Consider the following 15,907-nt stretch of genomic DNA (forward strand, 5'->3'; position numbering starts at 1 on the left):
ATTAGTTGAATTGGTTGTAGGAGCATACTTATGTTAACAACTAAAGATGTTTCAGACAAGAAATTCAGAATTTGGAAAGTCTTTTAAAAATATAGGAGCATGTATTTTTTTTGGAAAAGGCACTTAACGGGAGAGGAAAGAGGTGAAAATGAGTTGAATTACTTTTTGTGAGGATACTTGGGTATATCCCAAAAACTGAAGATGTTACAGATGTGAGGATTGGTACCTGGAATGTCCCTTAAACATAAAAAGCATGTATTTTTTTGTTTTCGGATAATCCACTTAGGTGGGTGTGGGAGAATGATTGATAAAGCGGTTGAATTCCTTTTATTCGTTCTACTCATATCTCAAAAAGCGAGGATGTTACAGACGTGGAAATTGGTATTTGGAATCTCCTTTAAAAATAAACAAACAATTTTTACATTTATTTTTTTCGACTTGAGAGAAGACGGTTTGTCGCACGTACAGTTCTATGTCGCATGGTCATCTTTTCCCCAAAACGCAATACCACAAATGTGGTTTACAAAGAGTTTCAGGGGTACACAATCGAGGAACGATTACTTTTATCAGATGACGAAATCCACGCGAGCGAAGCCGCGGGTAACTGCTAGTATAAATACATACAATAGGCCTATATAGCATGGGCTGTTATGGACGTAGGAGTCTGAAATTTGTTACATGTGCTAACTAAGCAATGCACTCACGAATTATGCCACAAAAATTATTAGTTGCAAGTTTTGGCACCAGTCGAAAATATGGCACTATAGGCGGTCAGAAGTGTAATATTCCGTACTTCAGACATCAAAATATTCTTCCAGTAGAATTGCGTTGTGTCACTGCCTTGGTTGTTGCTTGGTGACGCATGTTGACTCCTTTTGCGAAGTATATCTTCGTTGTAGCATAAGTAAGTTGAACTTCTCCGTGCGAAACGTAATGCCTATTGGGAAGAGAGACCGTTCACTACTAATGAGACTGTTTTACCAGGATTGCAGCATTGCGGGAACATTGCCGACACAAACAGCAGAGAAGAGGTCCCACAGCAAGTAATGGGCTGAAGAAAATTAATTTAAAAATTCGAGGAAACGGGTGAATTATGCGTCGCACCAGAAAAAGGACGGTGGCCCATCCCCACGGATGTTGTTGGTGAAGTTACTGTTGCTGTACCAGACCGTGCAGCACATTCTTCCAATTCTGTAACCCGTGCTCAGGCTGTGTCATGTGAATTGTCGCTACCCCGGTCAACAATTCATAAGCTTTTACGGTGCATTTTACACTGGTATCTCTACAAACTTCACATTGTTCACAAATTGAAAGGGAACCTCAAGATGTTGCACAACGCTGTGACTTTGCCCTTCGATTTCTGGCACGCGTGGAAATGGACAACATGTGGCCTGTGGAATATTCTGTGGACTGACAATGCGAATTTTACTCTCGAGGGTGCAGTGAATGCACAAAACTGTCGTATATGGGGTTCGAATCTTGCAAACGTTGTGTAGGAACAACCATTGTATTCAGCTTACGTGAATATTTGGTGTGGTTTTACAAGCTCCTTCATTCTCGGTCCGTTTTTCTTCGAGGAGATGACCCCTCGTGGGCCTGTTAAGTGTACAGCGGCATCTGCATATTATAGGGACCTCCTTTGCAACACGTGATTCCAGCTTTACAGGAACGCAACTGCGCCCACACCGTCATTTTCATGCAAGATGGGGCAACACCACATATCGCACGCCACGTGAAAGAATTGCTTCAAGAAACCTTCAATAATGACTGCATTATCTCTTGGCATTTTCCAGATGCGTGACCTTCGAGGTCCCCCCTGACCTAAATCCATTCGACTCCGGGTTGTGGGGATATTTGAAAGATCATGTCTATCAGGGACATGCAGGAAAGATCCCAATATGAAGATAAAGTTGGAATTCAAGAGGACAAATTGGGGCAAATATGCGCTTATAGGAAGGGAAGTTAGGGATTGGAATACCTTAACCAGGGAGATGTTCAATAAATTTCCAGTTTCTTTGTAATCATTTAAGAAAAGGCTAGGAAAACAACAGATAGGGAATCTGCCACTTAGGCGACTGCCCTAAATGCAGATCAGTAGTGATTGATTGATTGATTGATTTGAACCATGCCGTGTTATGGATGCAGCATGTTTCTGATTTCGGAGGCCATATTGAACAGTGTTTGTAACCAGAACCACCGTTATCATATGTTTGATCCTTCCTGCCTTTTTTCTGTGACCCCGACCATTACTTACAGTGCCATATTTTTGCCTGGTGGCAAAACATAGAACTAATAATGTTTCATCATAATCTATAAGTTTCATTTCCATATTGATTGTAGCTACAACATAAGATTGATACTGAAGCCTCCACCTTATCAATACATTTATTTACATACTATCATTCACAGTACCGGTTTCGACCCTTCAAGGGCCATCCTCAGCTGACAATTACAAATATGGTTTTTAAAACATCACAATGGAATATATTGTACAGTCGTTGTACTAGTACTACAACATAAAAGGAAGAAGCCTCCACGCTATCTTTCAAAATCAAGATATCAAGTATTGTAAAACAAATTGACACTTGATAAAATTATACAACACCAAATTAAGGAGCACGTCACTAAAACAAATTTTTATTCTTACAAAATGCATTTTACTACCAACTCAGCATTAGTATAGATTATGAGTCTTGTACACATATATTGAATATGCCTCGAATTGAACACTAGACAACTACCCAATTCTTCAAAAACAGTGTCCAAGTCATTTCAAGACGCTCATACTACCAGCAGAAGAACACGGTGAAACAAACAATATAGTTATTACAAGAATAAACACTCGAAATGTTTTAATCTGTTAGCCATAAGTTTCAACGCAAAATAGTGGACACTTCAAGAATACTACTATCAGTGCATACATAGCAAGTTTCAACTTTTACGCTGATCAAAACAACAAACATGTCATTTTATACTACCTAACCCTTTTACAATCCAAGAAGAGAGGACTTATTTTAGTATTTTAATTGTATCATTTGTTTCAGACGGTCTGTTGAATTGGACAATTGTCACGACTGTACAATATATTCCATTGTGGTGTTTTAAGAACCATATTTGTAATTGTCAGCTGAGGATGACCCTTGAAGGGTCGAAACCGGTACTGTGAATGATAGTATGTAAATAAATGTATTGATAAGGTGGAGGCTTCAGTATCAATCTTATATTGTAATAATGTTTGTGGCATAATTCGCTAGTGCATAGCTTAGTTAGCATATCTACGAAATTTCAGCCCGTGCTGTATACCATAACACCTGGTGTATCTATTGTATAATCAAAGTAGGCTTTTGTTAAACGGTATGCTGATGAGTTTACTTATTCCGCGTCGGAAACCACGGATTTTTCTGGGTAATTCGACACCTTCTTCATTTTCACCTTTGTTAAATGACTGGTTAGTCACCTCCATCGTTTATCAGCACTTCATCTGCGAGTTGGCAGCTATGAGCTTGCATTCGGGAGATAGCGGATTCGAACCCCACTGTTGGCAACCCTGAAGATGGTTTTCCGTGGTTTACCATTTTCTCACCAGGCAAATGCAGATGCTGTACCTTAAGGCCACGGCCGCTTCCTTTCCACTCGCGGCCCGTTCCCGTCCATCATCGCCATAAGACCTATCTGTGCCAGTGTGACGAAATGCCAATTGTAAAATTAAAAATAACTTAAAAAATAATAATTATCTTCTTCTGTGTTGCAGTACAGGGAAACATTACTTTACTTGTCCAAAGCATATTTCAGTTCTACGATTGCTGTTCAGAGGAAGTGGGATCCTTGAAAGGTATCATAAGCCATGGAATCTCCAAGCAGCATGGTACTAGCACCATTCCACTGCATTATCTTATATATGTCAGTTTTCTCCCGACACGTGAATCAAGTATAGACCCTTGCTAAGAAGAATCAAAACTCGTATTACTTGTAGGTAAATGATATGGAATCCTTTTCTGTTGACATATTCATTGTCGGGTTGAGCAGGTTTTTACGATCGGTATGTGAGCACAGTCTGCCATCTAATGCAATACCTGGCTAAAGAAGTTGTTACTTTAGAAACAGTCTGATGAACTGCAATGTCTGCAATCCACAGAAATTCTGGCAATATCTAAGTTATTTTTTTTTACTAGGGGCTTTACGTCGCACCGACACAGATAGGTCTTATGGCGACGATGGGATAGGAAAGGCCTAGGAGTTGGAAGGAAGCGGCCGTGGCCTTAATTAAGGTACAGCCCCAGCATTTGCCTGGTGTGAAAATGGGAAACCACGGAGAACCATCTTCAGGGCTGCCGATAGTGGGATTCGAACCTACTATCTAAGTTCTAAAATGTCATGTAATAATATTCCTTCAACAATGCATCTTCATGAAGTTACAGCAGATACTGGAGAAAAAATTGTCAATCTTTTTGCTAAACACTTTTCTTCTGTTTATTCTTATCAGAATAGTAGTAGTACGTCATATGATTAACATTCTTCTGTCAATCTGTCCGATATAAACATTAGTAAGGCAGAGATTTACAACAAACTGATATCTGTGGAATTAAAGAAAACTGTCGGACCTGATGGTGTTTCAACGTACCTGCTCAACCACAGCTCATTTATTTTTATGTGAAGCACTCTTATCTGTTCAACTTATCATTAAACCAAGGCGTTTTTCCAGTGGAATGGAAGAAAGGATTCGTTAGTCCAGTTTTCAAAAATGGTGATAAAACTGACAGAAAACAATGTAGACCTGTTACAATTTCTTCTCATATTTCCAAAATTTTTGACTCGATAATTCTTGACAAGATCACACCTCTCTTTAGAAATATCAGCAAGCACGGATTCTTTTCAGGACGGTCAACCTGTAGCAATCTTCTCTTATTCTATCAGTTCCTCTTGGATACAATAGAGAATCACTCGCAGGTGGACTGCATTTATACAGACTTCTCAAAAGCTTTGGACATTGTCGACCACGATATCTTGCTGCAAAAACTAACAGGTTACGGAATTAATGGGCCTCTCCTCTCCTGGTTTGAATCGTATCTTAAAAATCGCCTGCAGATTGTTAAAACAAGGAATAATTTTTCTGCGCCTATTATTGTTACTTGTGGATTTCCTCAAGGGTCTCACCTTGTGCCCTTACTTTTTACTCTCTACATAAATGACATTAAAAATATACTTAAGAATTGTGAATTGCTTTTGTTTGCTGACAATGCAAACATTTTAATGCAAATTAATTGTCCACTTGATTGCTTTAAACTTCAAGAAGATCTACATCATCTGGAAAAGTACCGTATTCGAAATGGCTTGAAACTTAATCAGGAAAATGTAAAATATCATCATTTTTTTAAAACAAGAAGAAAATATCATTTCAGTGCAAATTTAGTAACAACATTCTAACTCCTGTTTCACAAGTTAATGTTCTTGGTGTTTTATTCAAATATTACCTATCGTTTAATGAACATATTGAAAATATTTGTAAGAAAGCATTTCAAAGATTGGGTTGCATTACTAGATATTATACAGAGCTCGTAAACTGCATATCCCTCTCAGCCAAGCAATCCTCGACACCGGAAAACAGAAGAAATAGAATAAAACTAAATGATAGTACTAAAAGATTGATCGAAGAAAGAGAACGTCTGAAACCACAAGCCAAAGAAAATGAACGCACAAAGCTGGAATGTACAAAAACCAATAAACAAACGAAAAGGGAAATCCGAAAAGACATCAGAGACCACAACACGGAAGTACTCAAAGAAAACATGGAAAATACAAAATCAATGAAGAAGATTCGAAAGGAATTAACTCCGAACAAACATTGGATACTGGGAGTGAAATACAGTAATGGTAAAAGACATGCCAAGAGAGAACAGATAGTGACGCAAGCGACAGAATTATACAGGAAATTATATACAAGTAATTCCCAAAATGGCACACAGTGTCACAAGACGCCAAAAAAGGACATTGAGGAAGAAATACCACCCATTCTTCCCAGTGAAGTAAGAGCAGCCATAAGGGAAGCAAAGAACGCAAAATCCCCAGGGGAAGATGGAATCCACAATGAATTCCTGAAATGGGGTGAGGAAGACATAACTCCGTTCATCACTACGCTATTTAACAAGATACTAGTATCAGAAGACATGCCAAGGGAGTGGAAACAAAGCATCATCATACTTCTGCACAAAAAGGAGCCAAAGACGATATAAATAACTACAGACCTAGCAAACTAACTGTAAATCTTTACAAACTCTTCATGAAGATCGTAACTAACAGAATGGCGAAGACACTAGATGAACAACAAACAGCGACACAAGCAGGATTTGATGATGATGATGATGCTTGTTGTTTAAAGGGGCCTAACATCGAAGGTCATCGGCCCCCAAGCAGGATTTAGAATAAATTACAGTACATCAGACCACCTACAAGAAGTGAATCAACTGATCGAGAAAACACAAGAATTCAATTTGGATGTCTATATAGCATTTGTGGACTACAATAAAGCATTCGACTCCGTGGAACGGGAATACGTTTTAGAAGCACTGAGCAAACAAGGTATCCAGAACAAATACATCAGACTCCTGGATAAACTCTACGAAGGCAGCGAGGCCAGAATAAAAACAGAAAGAGAAGGAAAGAACATAAAGATAGAAAGAGGAGTTAAGCAAGGGGACCCTCTCTCACCAAAATTATTCACGTGCTCACTGGATAATCAGTTCAGAAAACTAGATTGGGAAAACAAATACGGCATCAAAATAGATGGAGCAAGACTAACGCACTTACGATTTGCAGACGACATCGTATTGGTGGCAGAGTCGGCAACGGAGCTAGAACAAATTATAATAGAATTAGACAACATCAGCAAAGAAGCGGGCCTGACAATGAATCCAAGAAAAACAAAGTTGATGACTAATGCACTGGAAACTCCAGTTAGCGTAAACGGAGAAATACTGGATTACGTAGAGGAATGTGTATACCTTGGCCAGAACATATCATTCTCAAACTGTTCAGAAAAAGAGGTCAAACGGCGAATAGGACAAGCATGGACGAGGTTCTGGTCTCTAAAGTTCATTCTGACAGACAAGACTCAGAAACTCACCCTTAAAGCTGAAGTCCTAGAAAAATGTGTGATACCAGTCCTACTATATGGATGCCAAACCTGGGCGCTAACTCTAAAACAAAGGAAAATGATCCATATATGCCTGCGCAAAATGGAAAGAAAAATACTCCAGGTCTCATTTAGAGACAGAATACGGAACGAAGATATACGAAGGAGAACCGGCATGAAAGACGCTTTGACGACAGCCGATCAGCTAAAGTGGAAATGAGGAGGACACGTAGCGAGACTGGAGCAAAATCGATGGACCTACAAAATGACAATGTGGGATCCCAGAGAAGGAAGACGGAAGTGTGGGAAGATTGGCAGAGAGGTTTGCGAGATGGGGAGGAAAGCAATGGACAAGAACAGCAAAGATAAGGCAAGAGTGGAAAGAGCTGGGACAAATTGTGTGCAGAGGTCACTAACCTTACGGGATACACATTTGCTCAAGCCCTGTGATAACATAGGTCGATCAAGACACATATTATAGATATTGTGCAGCAGTGAAATATGCAACAGTGCGCTTCCACAAAGAGACCTGAAGGTCACCTCTCTGATCGCTACGGCATAATACAGTAAAATTGATAAAAAGAGTTTTTATGAAGTGGTCAATATAAAATTATCATCCTCGCGTACACTGCGGAAAGAAGCCGTGCAAGTGTAAAATATGTTGAAGTACGCTCTCAGGACAGAGGCGAAGAATACAACATACAATTGTACGCTTCGACGAAGAGAATACCGTGATGGTCATCTTCTGTGCACTCGGGAGAATAGCAAGACGAATGTCAAACAGACAGTGATATGATACCTCATCACGGAACACATAGTGGAAGGAGGATATGCACCTGCAATGTATGTCAAGAGAATTTCAACGGAGGTTAAGGTCAAGAAATTACAAGAAACGTCTACAACATTCGGAGAAGAAGCTATGCAAGAACGAAGTGCGCAAGTTTACGCTTTCACCTAGAAGGAACCTGAACCCTCCCTGAGAAAAAAGTGTACACCTGTTATTAATGCAACAGTGCGTTTTCGCGAATTGTTGATCCAGAAAAACACCATTGCATTCACTCGGGGGTGAGACTACATAAGTATACAATATGAGGTAATACGTTATCATGAAACAAACTACAGATTAACCAATATAATAATGCTCTTCAGGACCTCCTCACCTGATGAGCTAAACTGAGCACTGTCCCTGCATTGCAGGAGGCCGTAGCCCTTAGGGGATTCACACGGCTAATTTATTTATTTATTTATTTATTTATTTACTACGTATTCTAGAGAATTTCCAAAATTAGCTACCTATCGATTGCTGTATGTGTCTATGGTACGCCCTATACTAGAATACTGCACACCTGTATGGAACCCTTCTCATTAAACTTCTATCCATGGATTAGATTCAGTAAAACAAATTTCTTCATTTATATTCATTTAGAGCAGGATTCTCATATGAAAATGTTGATTATACAACCTTACAACAGTCTTTATATCTACATAGTCTGTCACAATGCCATGAATTCCTGGATACACTCTTCATTTTTTAGTTGCTTCATTCCTTGGTGAATTGTCCACAACTCCTAGAAAAAATTAACGTACATGTACCAGGCAGACGCACGAGGTTCAAGAATACATTGTCTACAAATTGGAATAGAAGTAACTATGCATTCAATGCGCCGATTGAACGAATGTCAAGATCCCTAAGCAAAGTAGATATTGATATATTCAACTGCTCATTGTCATCAGAATTTAGAAATCACTTACATAATCTCGGGGATTGATTATTACTTTCCTGTGATTACTTGTAATATAACCTGTGTATATATCTTTTCATGCTTTCTACTTACACTCCACTGAACTTTCTTTTAGGGTGTTTTGTTTTGTTTTGTTTATTTTTCTCTATTGTTGTGTAAAATGGTATTGCCGTTAATAAAGTATTATTATTAATGCCGCCCTGAAAAACCTGGATCTCACATCTTTCTTAATGTTTCCTCTTGTTCAAGAATACATTGTCTACAAATTGGCATAGAACTAACTATGCACTCAATGGGCCACCTAGAAAATGTTCACTTATCGATTCTACGTTACATCTCTCAAAGCTAAAGAGGGTTTGGTAACCGACTTCGCGTAATATTTTGCGAGATTTATGATAGTCCTTGGACGACTCGGCAACGTAAATTATGCCACTGTGTGACCATCAACCTCTTTTAGAAAGTGAAGTTTCCTTCTAAGTTACCTTCAAAATTCTGCAGTACACTCATTTTTTGAAGCACATGCTATTTTTTATTCATCTCAAAAGCAAAGTAGATACTCCCTAGGAAATCAGGTGCTCGGATGCTGAGGCAGCAGTGATATGAATCTAGGGCAACACTGCAATACCGAGCGAGTGAGCTTGCATCCTGGAGATAGTGGGTTCAAACCCCACTGGTTTCTCATTTTCACACCAGGCAAATGCTGAGGCTGTACCTCAATTAAGACCATGGCTGCTTCCTTCCCAATCCTAGGCCTTTCCTATCCCTTTGTCGCCATGAGACCTATCTGTGCTGGTGCGACGTAAAGTCAATTGCAAAAAGTTGCAATTGAAAATGGGAAACCACGGAAAAGCGAGAGAGATTGAATTAAGGTGCAGCAAAGCTAAAACAACAGTATTCTGTAAGAAAGAAGTCAGTTCTCAGATGAAACAATCTTTATATTGATCTGCATTTTTATGAATGTTAAGCAGTGTGGTTCTAGTGAATGTAATGGTTATGGCGATATAAAACCTTACCTGTCCACAAGTCTGCCAGGCTCTATGCGAGAGATGGTGTAACAGGTCGTGCGAGCAGTTGGATCCTTCTTCTCGATATAGACTCCTAGGCCTTCCTTTTCATCCTTTATAATTCTTATGCACTTAAACTCTCTGTCCCCTTGCGGTGGAACAGATCTTTGTGATTTAGTCTCTGATACAACCGATGCGACCCTACCGGACTCCTTTGGTGGTGAAGAACCGAGCACTTCAGGTCTGCACCTATCGCACACCAGAGACTCTACAGGATCCCGAGTCTCGGAAGTACTCGAAACTACCTCCTTACAGGGAGGACGTGTAGCACTAGGTCGCATGTTTCGATTTCCTAAACCTAATGATTTAACATCTCCCCGTCTGATACCAATATTAATTTTAGCATTTCTCTTCCGAGAAAACGACAGCTTTTCCTCATCGGTTTCATTTAAAGTATCCTTTCTAGAATGATTTGTACTCTCAGTTGCTGGTGCTTGCTTTTCCATTTTAGTCTCTGCAATGAAATCCTTCCCTGAATTATGAAACACATCTTCATCCTCTGCCACTAATGTGTCATCTGTCATGGTATTTTCATCCTCCAAAGCATCTTCCTCCTCTTCAATGCCATCTTCATTCCTATTTAATATTGAATTACCGTTTCCTTCGCCAAGAACTGGTTCATACAACGGCAAGACAAGATCACCTGATTCAGTAAAAGACGATACCCGAGATCCGCTAGTTCCAGAAACATGGCGTGGCTGAATACTTCCCACAATTCCCCCAATATTACTGCCAGGAAAGTCCGATGTAGAAGATTTGATAGATCCCCGAGGTGAATCCGACCCAGCACGAGTCGAATCGCTCTCGTATCCACTTTCATCTGATTTTAAAAGTAGCAAGTTGTTAAGGAACATACAAAGGTCATCCACTGAAAGTGGGGACATGGTGTTACTGCAACTCGAGGTGGACAGTGAGATGCTCCTCGCACCCCCTCTCTGACTTCTCACCAAATTAGTCATCGTGGAGCGGTCTTCGCTCCCAACAAGATCATCACAGCTTATTGATCCTCCAGCCTGCGATAACTGACTGTGCCTATGTCGAGATTTAGGAGAATTTTCCTCTGTTAGAACTGACAGTTTAGTAGATCTTATATTAAACTGACCCTGTTGAGCTTTGGTATTCGACGAGGATTTCTTAGACTTGACAGTTTTCAAACCTTCTTCGTCTCCGCATAAACCTCGGAAAGATGATAAGAGGTCTTCGCAGCTGAATGCTCTTAAAGCCGCCGAGTCAACCTTGTCGGGTGCAGAGTGATACCTCAGCAAGTACTGCAAAATTTGTTGCTGATGTTCCTCTAAATCAGAGTCTTCTACGGATGAAGACAAGAGACGACCTCTGATTTTACTTCCATCCCTTTCCTCCAGTAACAAAGAATTCAGGTAATGAAGATCTGCCAAACCCTTCTTGCATTCTTCCTTCACCCACTCTGGATCCCTGTCTTCAGCACCGCTCGATCCGTCCGATGGTTCTGTGTTTGTCTCCTTGTCCACTTTATATCTGCAACTTTTTGAATTACTTCCCAGAGAGGTGTTGCCCTGTTTGTCGTCTCCTGCAGCTCCTGCACGTATAAATAAATTACGTAACGATTCTACTCTGGAGATTCTCCGGCCACGAGCGGTTCCCATGGCAGAGGTAGCTTGCGACAAGGTGGACGGAGGATTTGGTGTAGACTTGTTCGGCGACCAGTGACGGCGTCTGCCAGGAGTTACCGCCAAAAGTTCAGAAGAGTCGCTACGTTTCAACTGCTCCCATTTGCGACCAACTTTCTTACCCCAAGTGGCAAGACCTGCAAGAGAAAATAAAATAATATAATGTAGAAACACACATCACTTGTAAACTACTAAATTACATTAATCATAAACGATAGCGTAGAGGCGTCTCAATTATCAAAAAAAAAAAAAAAAAACAGTATTATACATCAGTGTCCCAAGCCACACTGGATACTTAAAGGCTGGGAAGCCTGTATACTGTCATTCTTTATTAATTCATACTCTCAATCAACAAAACAAATTATGGTTTCTGGTATAATTTGTATGTGATAATGGAATGAAGCTTTCCACACGATAGATCGCGGAGGGGTTGTCAGCCCCATCCTTAGGCCTATATTCAAAATCCAGCCAGTCTATGGTCAAGCTGTCCCAAAGTATCAACAGGGCATCATTAATCTTGGTAGAACCATTGCTTCCATTGTTTTTCTTTTTGCTATTTTTGTGGGATTTGAAACCACCCTCTCCCAAAAGCTTTTAAGTCGAGTAGGGTGCAGTTGGGTGATTCTGATCAATTCTGGAGAAAATTGCCTCCAATCAGAGGTTTTTAACCTGGGCTCCTTGAAAATCTAACATTTATATTCACTATTTGACAAAAGTTGAAAACTAGAAAAGCAGCTAAAATTGATAAGATTTCTGGGGATATACTAAAGGCAATGGGTTGGGATATAGTACCATATCTGAAGTACATATTTGCTTAATGTTTGGTTGAAGGAGCTATACCAAATGAATGGAGAGTTGCTATAGTAGCCCCTGCGTACAAAGGAAAGGGTGATAGACAGAAAGCTGAAAATTACAGGCCAGTCAGTTTGACATGCATTGCATACAAGCTTTGGGAAAGCATTCTTTCTGATTATAAGAGACATGTTTGTGAAATTAATAACTGGTTTGACAGAAGGCAGTTTGGGTATAGGAAAGGTTGTTCCACTGAAGCTCAGCTTGTAGGATTTCAGCAAGGTATAGCAAATATCCTGGATTCTGGAGGCCAAATGGACTGTATTGCGATTGACCTATCTAAGGCATTTGATAGGGTAGATCATGGAAGACTACTAGCAAAAATGAGTGCTATTGGACTAGAAAAAAGAGTGACTGAAAAGGGTTTTTTTTTGCTAGGGGCTTTACGTCGCACCGACACAGATAGGTCTTATGGCGACGATGGGATAGGAAAGGCCGAGGAGTTGGAAGGAATCGGCCGTGGCCTTAATTAAGGTACAGCCCCAGTATTTTCCTGGTGTGAAAATGGGAAACCACGGAAAACCATCTTCAGGGCTGCCGATAGTGGGATTCGAACCTACTATCTCCCGGATGCAAGCTCACAGCCGCACGCCTCTACGCGCACGGCCAACTCGCCCGGTGACTGAATAGGTGGCTATATTTGTCGAAAATAGAACTCAGAGAATTAGAGTAGGCAAAGCTTTATCTGACTCTGTAATAATTAAGAGGGGAATTCCTCAAGGCAGTATTATTGGACCTTTATGTTTTCTTATATATATCAATGATATGTGTAAAGAAGTGGAATCAGAGATAAGGCTGTTTGCAGATGATGTTATTTTGTACAGAGTAATAAATAAGTTTCACGATTGTGAGCGGCTGCAGTGTAACATCGATAATGTTGTGAGATGGACGGTGAGCAATGGTATGATAATAAACGGGGTTAAAAGTCATGTTGTGAGTTTCACAAATAGGAAAAGTCTTCTCAGTTTTAATTACTGCGTTGATGGGGTGGAAGTTCCTTTTGGGGATCATCGCAAGTACCTAGGTGTCAATATAAGAAAAGACCTTCATTGGGGTAATCACATAAATATGATGTCGTCAGCGAAGGATGTAAGTGAAGATAGGTCCCGGTTCTCTTGCGAAATAATCGGGAATAAGTGTGGTGTAAACAAGAAGCGAGTGAAGAATGGTATCCAGTGTGAAAAGTGTTTCATTTGGTACCATTTTGAGTGTATATGTAGTGCTGGTTTTGCTAAAAATGAAGATACTTGGACCTGTATGAGCTGTGGCGAGAGCAATTTGAATAGCGGTAACAAACCTAGGTCTACAACGGTCAACGAATCGCTGGCGTCTCATTCCTTGGAGGATGGAGGTAATGATAATGTACTTGTAATTCTCTCTTTATTGCAACAGGATTTACAAGCATTAAAAGCGGAAAATGAAATTTTAAAGGAGAAGGTACGTTTACTGAAATCGAAAGTACCAGTACCAGTAAACACTCAGAACACGGGTGGCTCCGTGAATTCTAGCGCGTGGTGTCAAGTTGCTTCAGATTCTAGGAGGAAAAGAGTACAGTTAAATAAGGACAACTTTGTAATTGACACTAAAAATAAATTTTCAGCCCTGAGGGAAGTAAGCGATACGCAAGGTATCCGCACGGGAAGCAGTCAGACGTATAGCGCAAGACCCGTTACGAGAAGCGGCAAAGTTAGGCCTAAAATCTCACACAGTGCACCGGCGAAAGTGTCGAACATTCTCATATTTGGCGATAGCCAGGCGAGGGGAATTGCGGAGAAAATGAACAATAAAGATATTGCAGCATCTGCCGGCATCCATCCTGGGGCCCCAATCAAGAAGCAGGCAGCAAGAAATCTCGGAAGTCGTGATGCAGTAGTGATCATCGGCGGGAAGAACGACGTAGCTCACAAGGAGGCTAAGAATGTCATTTCTCAACTTAAATGTACACTAGGTAAGCTGACTCACACTAACATATTTGTAGTGAACGTGCCCCACAGGCATGATTTGACTAGAGACCCGTGTGTGAACATTGAAGTGGACAAGTTAATACAGATATGGTTAAAATTTGTAAATATTTTCGTAATACACAGGTAATTGATATCAGCAGTTTCGAGAGACACTGTTACACAAAGCATGGCCTTCATCTAAACAATTCAGGTAAACGAAAGGTAGCAAATATTGTTCTAGATTTTATTAATCCTAAGATATGTACTGTTAAACAGGCAACTCCCTTGAGTTATAATACTGACCAGGAAATCTAGTAGAAAGAGCTAGCTGTACTTCAAGCTCGCTCAGCCAACTAGAAAATGAAACTCAGGAAAGTAAGGAATTTCAAGTTACCCAATTGCAACAGTCAAGTTTTAGGGAGGAAGGGGGTCTGAGATTGCTCTTGGTGAACTGTCAGAGTGTAGTAAATAAACAATTAAAATTCGGTACATTGATGGAATCTTATGAGACTGATGTGGTGATAGAAGTGGAATCGTGGTTGAGAGAAGGGGTGGGTGATAGAGAAGTATTTCCAGAAGGGTACACAGTCTATCGTAGAGACCGAGGAGATAAAAAGGGAGGGGGGGGGTGTTTATGCTGGTGAAGGAAACTTATTGTTCACATGAATGGTTTGCCGATGAAAGGGATGAAATATTAGGGATAAAATTAATTTGTGATAATATGAAGGAGGTGGGAATTATAGGAACATACAGGCCTGGAAGAGAGGAAAGAGACATGGAAATATTTGAGTAAATAATAGATTATACTCATAAAAACAATAATGATGTGGTAATAATTGGGGGAGATCTAAACTTGCCTGAGGTTGAATGGAATGGAGCTGCAAGTGAAGCCCATGAACAGAAACTGGCAAATAAGTTAATTTGGGAGGGAGGATTTACACAAGTAGTACAAGAACCGACTCGTCTCAATAACTTACTAGATATATTCTTGGTTAAACCATGGGAAATTGTTGATAAAACTGAGGTAATTGAAGGAATAGGTGACCATAAGGCTGTAATAATGGATGTAGGACTGCTACCAAAAAGGCTTAATAAGAGGGTCACATAAGACAAGAAATTGTACAGAGAAACTAAAGTTGATGAATTTGGGACTTACCTTAAATCACAATTCAGTTGTTGGATAAGTGAAGGGAGTAATGTGGATACACTTTGGGCTAAATTTAAAGGAATCAATTGGGAAGGAGAGAAGAGATTTGTACCTGTTAAGAAGGGTAAAATGACCTCAGACCCTGTTTATCATACAAGGGAAATAAGGAAATTTAAAGAAAATGTAGAATAGTAAACAAGAAAATCAAAGAGGGTAGGGAGAGTAGAGAAACTAGAAAACAGCTGACGAGGGATCTGAATAGAGTGAAAAAGGAAGCAAAAGGGAATTATATGAATGGCATACTTCAAGAGGGTAATGACCATAAAGGGATATGGAAAAAGCTGTATTCATATATCAGGAGTCAAAAAGGAAAAGGAATCC

General features: G+C 40.1%; 1 protein-coding gene across 6 annotated transcripts in view; it reads right to left on the bottom strand.

Moving 5' to 3' along the window:
• LOC136863890 (uncharacterized) overlaps positions 1–15,907 on the bottom strand; it is a 446,082-nt gene that overhangs the window by 156,461 nt on the left and 273,714 nt on the right. For all 6 annotated transcript variants that reach the window (XM_067140290.2, XM_067140287.2, XM_067140285.2 and 3 more), the window contains one exon: positions 9,885–11,721. In XM_067140290.2, the coding sequence (XP_066996391.2) occupies positions 9,885–11,560 (1,676 nt within the window). In that variant the 5' untranslated portion in view covers positions 11,561–11,721. The remainder of the gene's footprint in view (positions 1–9,884; positions 11,722–15,907) is intronic.

This window comes from Anabrus simplex, chromosome 2 (genome assembly GCF_040414725.1).
Source record: "Anabrus simplex isolate iqAnaSimp1 chromosome 2, ASM4041472v1, whole genome shotgun sequence".
Taxonomy (NCBI): Eukaryota; Metazoa; Arthropoda; class Insecta; order Orthoptera; family Tettigoniidae; genus Anabrus; species Anabrus simplex.